The sequence below is a fragment of the Humulus lupulus genome, chromosome 7, assembly GCF_963169125.1.
Source record: "Humulus lupulus chromosome 7, drHumLupu1.1, whole genome shotgun sequence".
Classification (NCBI taxonomy): domain Eukaryota; kingdom Viridiplantae; phylum Streptophyta; class Magnoliopsida; order Rosales; family Cannabaceae; genus Humulus; species Humulus lupulus.
The window spans coordinates 6,304,816-6,314,502 of record NC_084799.1 but is presented as its reverse complement, the minus strand read 5'-3'; the positions used below and the strand labels follow the sequence as shown (position 1 = coordinate 6,314,502).

The window sequence follows — 9,687 nt, the reverse complement described above, 5'->3', positions numbered from 1 at the left end:
ATTATAAAAAGCACGATCAAAATATAATAATAAATTACATAACAAAAACGACCATAGGTAACATTGTTGAATAACTGTGATTTCACACCTAGCAAGATAGCCAAGAGCCATGCAAAACCAACAAATGAGAAGTGGCAAAGATTGAGTTTTGACTTTCAAACACGTTTAACCTTCTCCTTTATTTGATCCACTCTACCTCAACTTTTTCTCTCTTTTTCCTTTCTTCCAAACACTAATTTCCCAAGAAAATACAAAGCTTCGCAAACACAACCATGATCACCGGTGAGGACTTCTACCAAGTGTTATCAGCGGTCGTACCCCTTTACGCAGCCATGGCATTAGCCTACGCCTCCGTCCGTTGGTGGAAGATCTTCACGCCAGAGCAGTGCGCCGGCGTCAACCGTTTCGTGGCCATCATCGCCGTACCATTTCTTTCATTCAAGCTCATCATCCACAACAACCCGTACGAGATGAACTTTGATCTTATCTTAGCGGACACCCTCCAAAAGATTGTCATTTTCTTAGCTCTGGTAGCGTGGAAAATGCTTAGCAAACACGGCAGCCTTGACTGGACCATAACACTCAACTCCCTCGCCACTCTGCCCAACACTCTGGTTATGGGAGTCCCTCTTATGAAAGCAATGTACGGTGATTTTTCCGCAAGCTTAATGGTTCAGATCGTCGTTTTCCAGGGAGTTTTATGGAACACTCTTCTGCTGGTGATGTTCGAGTACAGGGCAGCTAAGATTTTCATCGGCGAAAATTTCCCAGCCACGGCTGGTTCCATTGCTTCTTTTACGGCCGAGCCCGATGTTGTGTCGTTGGCCGGTGGTGGTGGTGACTCGTTGCACGCCGAGGCTGAGATTGACACCAGTGGGAGGCTTCATGTGAAGGTGAGGAGATCGTCGTCGTTATCTGCTTCGTCTGTGTTGTCGTTTAGAAAAATCCATGGAATGGGTTCTGCCAAGTCCGAGGCTTCGAACGGCCTAAGTGGGGTTGAGATATATTCGACGAGATCTTCTTTTGATCAAAGCTTTAATCAAGCAGATTTTGGTAGAGAGATTCTTAGAACAGGAAGTCGTAGTGATGCCATTCAACTTCACATGTCTGTTTGGAACTCAAGTGCAGCATCAAGTTACAATAATAATCGATCATTCTCAGCTACAGATCTCCCTGGAAACAAACTTGAATCTTTGGATGATATCAGAGGATTTGGAGCATCTTCTTTACATGGTAATTGTTGATTTTGTTTCAACTTTCTATCTTTTCATTTGAGCTTGGCTTGCTTGCTTTCTTTCTTTCTTTTTCTAGTTTACTTTTGAGAATCGGTAAGGGCAGCACTATCTCCAACACCATTATTTGAATCTAATTATTATATGGTTTCATTAATTAATTAGAAGTTATCAATGGTGTTTGACATTTTAACATGCCAAATAGCAAAAGTACCACACATAATAAAAGCAAATGGGTATTTTAATGGTGCAATTTATCATCAGCTCACATATATAATCAAATTCAAAATCATTCCATGAGAGCTACTTAAAAATTTTGTGAACACATAAGATAAAAATTTCCTTGGAAAATTAGACAATGCAGCTTAAAAAAAACATAAACATTCACAGTAGACATTCAAGAACTTGCCAAGCATCCCACCCACAGAGTATGAGATTCTACTTGGATTTGCTTGCTTTTGTTTTCTTGTAAATTAAACTATTATCTTTTTATGTGTAATAGTGCTAAGTGCTACGTCTACACCACACTAATATAGATATAGATACGATATATATGATCATTTAATATTGGGGCCTCTATCTACAAACCTTGGGCAAGATTTTTTATGTTTTTGACACGTACATAAATTAATTTTTTTTATGTGACAACGTATATATTAGTTATAGGACCTCATATAAGTTTTCGAAAAATTCTAGATAATTTAGAATATAGAAATCATGATTAAAACATCTTATTTCACACGCATATAAAAAAAAATGAAACAAACAAGCGTACAACAAATTGTGTGAATCATAATCTTAGTAGCCTAAATTACCCATAATTTTTTAAAATCTTATGAGAGGTCTCCTATTATTACAATGTACATCATCATATGAAAAAAAAAATTGAAGTTACAATTTATCTCTGTCTCAAAAATAAAAATAAAAAGTTCATACCAAGTTCCTATTTTTTTTTTAAGAGATCAAGATCACATGTCCATAAGTGACCTTCTCACAAATTCATTGAAAAACCTTACTTATAGCGCACGAATACGTGGTAACAAAATAAAAAGAAAACCAAAAATCTACACAACAATAAAAAAAAACCACTCCAAAACAAAAAAAAAATAGCAAAAATCTTGAAAACAAACACATCAAATAAACCTAAATAAATACAAAAAGAGGTCAAGCACCAAACTACAATCTAAGATGAGGCAAACCCACCTTATCCAACCTTAGCACTCCCTTCAGCTTACGAAGCAACAAATTAAAACCATAAAAGGTTACATTATGACCTTCGTGACCCCTTCTGGCGAGGTAATCTGTTGCAAAATTTTCTTCACGAAACTGATGATTAATAGATCTAGAGAATTGCATGTCCCCTAATTCGACTATGCAACCAAGAAACAATCAAATTTGAGTTGTTCTCAATAATAATTTGGTTAAAACCTAGCTATTTACACAGATATTAGAGTATGGTGTCCCACATGAAATAAGTAAAAATGTTGAGTCATTAATAAAAATATGGGTAACTCTACTAATCACTAATTGGTTTTTAGATAGAGCCTTATGATTCTTGTGAGTGAGCCAACTTTAAAAATGCTTGAGATACTTATAGTGCAATAAGGCACTTGAGATCCAAATAGTAAGCTAAGCCGCACAAGTGTAAAAATGTTGAATCATTAATAAGAACATGAGTAACCCTACTAATCACCAATTAATTTTTCGATAAAATCTCATAATTCTTGTCCTAAGAGAAATCCCTTCCTACCGTGGAGACTCCCTTTAATACTATGGATATTGTATACTCCATCGTTCTTTCGTGTGAGTTTGGTTTGCTTATTTCTTTCTACTTTTTGACATATTTATCTTTTGAATAGATTATGGGTCAAAACATGATATTGGATTTGAAGAAGAAGAAAAAGGAGAAGAGAAAAAGAAGACGGAGATGCCTCCTGCAAGTGTGGTGACAAAGCTCATACTTACCATGGTTTGGAGGAAATTCGTAAGGAACCCAAACACCTACTCTAGTATTGTTGGCCTTGTGTGGTCTCTAATAGCATTCAGGTATTATTATTAGCACAACTTTCATGAAAAGTCATTTTATTAACGTTTATAACACATTTCAATTTGGTTGTTTTGTAGGGTTCACATCAAAATGCCAATAATTATTGAAGGGATCATCACCATATTAGCAAACACAGGCCTGGGAATGGCAATGTTCAGTCTAGGTACTCTCTTTAATTATACATAAATATGTACATTGCTTAAAGCACTTGAAACTAGAAGATTTTGAAAAGAAAAAAAAATGGATATTTAATAGGTCTATTTATGGCTTTACAACCAAAGATAATATCTTGTGGAAAATCTCTTGCTGCAATTTCAATGGCTGTAAGGTTTCTGGTTGGGCCAGGAGTAATGGCTGCAACCTCTGCTGCTATTGGTATTAGGGGGATTCTTCTTCAGGTTTCAATTGTTCAGGTATTCTACACTTTAAAGCTAAACCATTGTCAGTTTGATCCGATCATAAAATTTTAGTTTGCCCCTACCATTTGAGCGTTTTTTATTTTTGGTACTTGGAAAAATTATAATCAATTCTTTTTTTTTTTTGCATGATAGCATACATTATAGTTATAACATGCATCTTGCCAATTTTCGAGAAATTCCAAAAAAATTATGGAGCCGAAATATGAGTTCAAACAACCAGTCACTGTAAATTTATCGAAATTTCATGAAAATTAACGGGATGTCTACTATTACTATCATGTGCACTAACAAAAAAAAAATTGTGATAATTTCTCTAACTACCAAAAATAGAAAATGTCCAGATGGTATAGAGACAAAAGTGATGCTCGTATGTAAGAAGCTCCCTATAAATATATTTGTGTTTGAAACTTATGATAAATTTTCGAACAATTAGTCATTTTGCCCCCACTTTTACTAATAGTATGTATTTGTCTCATCACTTTTGACATTGTCTTTAAATGTCCCCTAAATAGTAAAATTAGTCTTCTTTTACCCCGTAACTACTCTTCTTAATATGAATTAACTCCCTAAACTTTTTATTTATCATTAAATATCACATATATTGATAAAATTGTTTCATTTTTAACCTTGAATTTAACTATTTTTATGAATTTAATTTTATTAAGAATTTTTTATTTTTTTCCCCTAACAAATATGCTATAAGAAAATATTTATACAAATATCTATTAATTTATGTTATAATATATAACTAAATAAAATTGATTAAAAATATAAACTAATTATAATTTTATCATTATAAAAGTTAATGTACTTTAGAAAATTAAATTAATAAATAACCAAATAAATAATATAAAATTTGTAAGTTGCTTAAGTTTATTTAATCTTATTTATATAATTAATGTATAGCTTTTATTTTGGAAAAAAATAAATATTTTGACACACTTTCATTTAATTTTATTATTAATAAATAAATAAATAACACAAAACCATAAAACAAAACTATATAAATTTGAAAATTCTTTTAGTTTTTTCCAAATCAACATTTCCCCAATTATTTTTTTTATTTACTTATATTTAACAAATACATTAATAACATTATAAATAAATTTATCTTTATTTAATTTTTTCTAACCATTTTATCAATTATATAATCCAACAAAAAATTACATAATCAACTCCAATAAGAGCATCATTTCAAAAGCCAATTCACCCAAACAACCAACATCGAGTATTAAAATTAAAATTGATATCAAATATATTTTTTTAATTATTTGCATATAAATCAAATAAAAAAATTGTAAAATTTAACTCATATATTAAAAAAAAATTAACTATTTAATAAAACTCAACAAAACTAATTATCATGACACATCCAAGGACACCCTTTAAAATACTTTTTTATTAACTCATAAACAAGTAAATTCAAAAACATCTCATCATTCCTGGCCCTAGGGTCGACTCAACATTTTCTAATATTTTAGGTATAAAATTAATTTGAGACCTTAATTCTAAAATTCCTAATATTTCCAAATATAAAATAGAGTTTATACTATTTTAGACCATGTATTTTATTCTATTACTTATTTTGATCCTATGTTTTGAAAAATTACTTTTTTGACACTATATTTTGTAAAATGATTCAAATAGAACCCTGAACCCAATTTTGGTCAAAGTTTTCTCAACTGAAATCACAAATAATTTACAAAACTAACACTTCAGAACAAAAATAAAATCATTCTGCTTAAAAAATGTGTTGTTATATTCAATTTTGTCTTCATTAAAATTGAGTTTAGGAGTCTATTTAAACTATTTTACAAAATATAAGGTCCAAAAATGAATTTTTTAAAACACATGATCCAAACAGGTAATAAAAAAAACATAAGGTCCAAAAAAGTATAAACCCTATAAAATAAGAATAATGATAAGTACACAAATATTTTACACATTTAAAATACACACAATAATCAATAATGTATCATGTATATTTAATCAGTCAATTTTTTTCAGGACTCACTATTTTTATTTACCTGTAATTTAAGATTCATGTCACATCATTATAGGTATTTTGAAACCATAAATTTATGCCTAGTTGGTCAAATGGATGAGCTAGCCTTGTCTAGCTCATTGTTAAATTATAATTATAGTTGAAGTGGCAAGTAATGCTAATCCTCTATTTGCAGGCTGCTCTTCCTCAAGCAATAATTTCCTTTGTGTTTGGGAAAGAATATAATTTACATCCGGAGATAATGAGCACTTCGTAAGTCTCTTTTATATATGCACTTTTTTTTTCTTTCTTTTTTCACAAGTTGATTATTCATTAGAATAATAAATATGATATATATATATATTTGTATAACACTGACTCTGGTATTGGAAAATTTTCTCAGGGTTATTATTGGGATGGTGGTTGCCTTGCCTGTAACCATAATCTATTATGTGCTTCTGGGCCTTTGATTCATCACTTATAGTGATGATGAACAATTTTCCAAATCACTATGATTTTCCTCTTCACAAGTCTATTAGAGATGAGAAATTGACTTAATGAATCAACGATGGAGCCAATTTTTTAGAGTAGTGTTTTATTATATATTTTTTTCTAAAATTTTAGAATATAATAACATTTATATTAGTATAAATAGTTTAATTTTATATAGAAATATAGAAGAGAACAAAAAAATTTGACTCCCTATGTTAATATAAGAAATTGGACATAACTTAACTGTAATTACAAAGTTATCACATTTTATAATATGACCCTTCATTAAGTTTAAATTATTTATGATTCTAATTTTTAAAACTTTAGTAGTATTATTTCAAGTGGATATAATTTTAAGATAATACGCATTGTTATTTAGCATCGGCCAAACCTCACAAGATGAAACAAATTAATATTAAGTCTCACATATTTTAATTATATTGAATATGTTGGATTCGATATTAAATTACACCAATAGTGTGATATTTGCCACATTATCGTAACATATACATTTTAAGATAACACAATAAATTTATTTAATTACAAATGTAAAAGTAGATTTTTTTAATTTACGAATTTTAAATCTTAATCATGTCAATTATAGAATACTTGTTTTTACAATGATTCAATAATAAAATCTCTCTCATTTTTTCGCTATTTTTCCACTCTCTACCAAATAAAAAGAAGAATAAATTTGATATTCCCTTATTTTATTTTATTTTATTGGGTGGTAATTTCCATCCTTTCTATTGTTTATCTTGATAATTTACATCTATTTTCTTCTGAAAATAAAATCCACTGAAAGAAATTAATATGGATATTATTGTCTCACTATTACCATTGGCTTTTATATTAAGAAAACAATTCAAGTCTTTTTTTGTTAATTTATTCAAACATGAAACAATATCCTTAATTATAAAAAAATAATAAAAAATAATAATAAAAATACACAACAAAAGACCATAGATAATATATAACTGTGATCTCACTGTCACACCTAGTTATATATAGCCATGCAAAACCAACGAATGAAATGTGGCAAAGAATGATTTTTTTCATCAAACACGTTTCCTTCTCTTTTATTTGATCAACTCTCCCTCCTCAGCTTTTTCTTTTCATACTTTCTTCTCTCTTTTCCTTCGTTCCAAACACTAAATAACCAAGAAAATACCAGTATAGCTTCTCAAACACAATCATGATCACCAGTAAGGACTTCTACTTAGTGTTATCAGCACTAGTACCCCTTTACGCCGCCATGACATTAGCCTACGCCTCCGTCCGTTGGTGGAAGATCTTCACGCCGGAGCAGTGCGCCGGAGTCAACCGTTTCGTGGCCATCATCGCCATACCATTTCTTTCATTCAAGCTCATTGCCTTCAACAACCCGTACGAGATGAACTTCAAGCTTATTCTAGCTGACACCCTCCAAAAGATTGTTATTCTTCTGGTTCTTTTCGCCTGGAAAATGATGAGCAATCATGGCAGCCTTGAGTGGACCATAACACTCAACTCCCTCTCAACTCTACCCAACACTCTGGTCATGGGAATCCCTCTTCTCAGAGCAATGTACGGTGAGTTTTCCTCTAGCTTAATGGTTCAGATTGTCGTTTTCCAGGGAGTTATATGGAACACGCTTCTGTTGTTGATGTTCGAGTACAGGGCAGCTAAGGTTTTCATCAACGAAAATTTCCCAGCCACGGCTGGTTCCATTGCTTCTCTTAAGGCCGAGCCAGATGTTGTGTCGTTTGCTGGTGGTGGTGACTCCTTACACGCCGAGGCTGAGATTGACACCACTGGGAGGCTTCATGTTATGGTGAGGAGATCAACATCTTTATCTGCTTCGTCTGTGCTGTCGTTTAGAAAAATCCATGGAATGGGCTCTGCCAAGTATGGGACTCCTCGTGCCTCAAACTTAACTGGGGTTGAGATTTATTCAACGAGATCATCTATGGACCATAGTGTTACTACTCCCAGAAACTCACAGGCAAGCTTTGGCCAAGCAGATTTTGGTAGAGAGATTATTAGATCAGGAAGTCGTAGTGATGCCATTCAACTTCAGATGTCTTTTTGGAACTCATCAAGTCCAGCATCGAGTTACAACCGTTCGTTCTCAGCTACAGATCTCCCTGGAAACACGTTTGGTACTTCTTTGGATGGTATCAGTAGAAATGGAGCATCTCCTTTAAATAATGGTACTTATATAAATTAAAATTTCATTCTTTTTATGTAGAATAATGTTAGAGTACTATACTAATACTGGTATGAATACACGTCTACATTAGTATACGCACACTAAGGATTATATGGGATTTGCATGATATAATTTAACCAATCATATGGTGTTCGGCACCTACAGTGCTTCACTGTTTTTCTTTCACATGAGTTTGGCTTGCTTTCTTTCTTTTTCCTTTTACTTTTTTTACATGTTTAGAAAAAAGAGATGCTGCTTTTTAACAGATTATGGGTCAAAAGATGGAATTGGATTTGGTGAGAATGAAGAAGAAGAGGAAGAAAAAAAGAAGCCTGACATGCCTCCAGCAAGTGTCATGACAAAGCTCATACTTACCATGGTTTGGAGGAAACTCACAAGGAACCCAAACACCTACTCTAGTGTTATTGGCCTTGCCTGGTCTCTAATAGCATTCAGGTATTATTATTATCATCATCATTATTAGCACAACTTTCATGAAACATAATTTTATTCACTTTTATAACATATTTCAATTTGGTTGTTTTGTAGGGTTCATATCAAAATGCCAATAATTATTGAAGGGGTCATCACCATATTATCAAACACAGGCCTGGGAATGTCAATGTTCAGTCTAGGTATACTCTCTTTAAATATAAATAATTTGCTTAAAGCACTTGACATTAGTAGATTTTAAAGAAGAGGAAAAAAATTGATATCCAACAGGTTTATTCATGGCTTTACAACCAAAGATAATAGCTTGTGGAAAATCTCTGGCTGCACTTGCACTGGCTGTGCGGTTTCTGGTTGGGCCAGGAGTAATGGCTGCAACCTCTGCTGCTATTGGCATTAGAGGGATTCTCCTTCAGGTTGCAATTGTTCAGGTATTTTAATCACCATCTACAATTTAAAGCTAAACCCCTTTTCAGTTTGATCCAATCATACAATTTTAGGCCTATATATAACTTCAACTCACATTTGAGGTGGTCATTTGAGTTGGCTATTCCTGCTTGTATCAAGTAATGCTAATACTCTTATTGCAGGCTGCTCTTCCTCAAGCCATAGTTTCCTTTGTGTTTGCCAAGGAATATGATGTACATCCTCAGATACTGAGCACTTCGTAAGTTCTATGCACTTTTTTTTTTCTCATAAGCTGATTCATTAGAAAATATAACACTGTGGCATTGGAAAATTTTCTCAGGGTTACCATTGGAATGGTGGCTGCCTTGCCTGTAACAATAATCTACTACGTGCTCCTGGGGCTCTGAATTTATCTTCAAACTTCAAATTATGGCATTGTTGTGGTGAATTGAAGAAGAAAACAG

At 32.4% G+C, this 9,687-nt stretch overlaps 2 protein-coding genes across 2 annotated transcripts; both read left to right on the top strand.

The window, feature by feature from the left end:
* Positions 1-272: 272 nt before the first annotated feature.
* Positions 273-6,152, top strand: LOC133791283 (auxin efflux carrier component 2-like). The gene is made up of 6 exons (XM_062229211.1): positions 273-1,233; positions 3,092-3,278; positions 3,357-3,442; positions 3,535-3,692; positions 5,879-5,955; positions 6,086-6,152. The coding sequence occupies exons 1-6, from the start codon at positions 273-275 to the stop codon at positions 6,150-6,152; spliced, it is 1,536 nt and encodes a 511-aa protein (XP_062085195.1).
* Positions 6,153-7,369: 1,217 nt separating this feature from the next.
* Positions 7,370-9,486, top strand: LOC133791281 (auxin efflux carrier component 2-like). Its single transcript, XM_062229210.1, has 5 exons — positions 7,370-8,366; positions 8,632-8,821; positions 8,915-9,000; positions 9,089-9,246; positions 9,406-9,486. The coding sequence occupies exons 1-5, from the start codon at positions 7,370-7,372 to the stop codon at positions 9,484-9,486; spliced, it is 1,512 nt and encodes a 503-aa protein (XP_062085194.1).
* The last annotated feature ends 201 nt before the right edge of the window (positions 9,487-9,687 follow it).

Coding starts and splice junctions, on each gene's coding strand:
- LOC133791283 (XM_062229211.1), top strand. CDS start 273: ATGATCACCGGTGAGGACTTCTACCAAGTGTTATCAGCGGTCGTACCC. Junction 3,443..3,534: donor AATGGCAATGTTCAGTCTAG/GTACTCTCTTTA, acceptor GATATTTAATAG/GTCTATTTATGGCTTTACAA. Junction 3,693..5,878: donor TTCAGGTTTCAATTGTTCAG/GTATTCTACACT, acceptor CTCTATTTGCAG/GCTGCTCTTCCTCAAGCAAT.
- LOC133791281 (XM_062229210.1), top strand. CDS start 7,370: ATGATCACCAGTAAGGACTTCTACTTAGTGTTATCAGCACTAGTACCC. Junction 8,367..8,631: donor AGCATCTCCTTTAAATAATG/GTACTTATATAA, acceptor GCTTTTTAACAG/ATTATGGGTCAAAAGATGGA. Junction 9,001..9,088: donor AATGTCAATGTTCAGTCTAG/GTATACTCTCTT, acceptor GATATCCAACAG/GTTTATTCATGGCTTTACAA.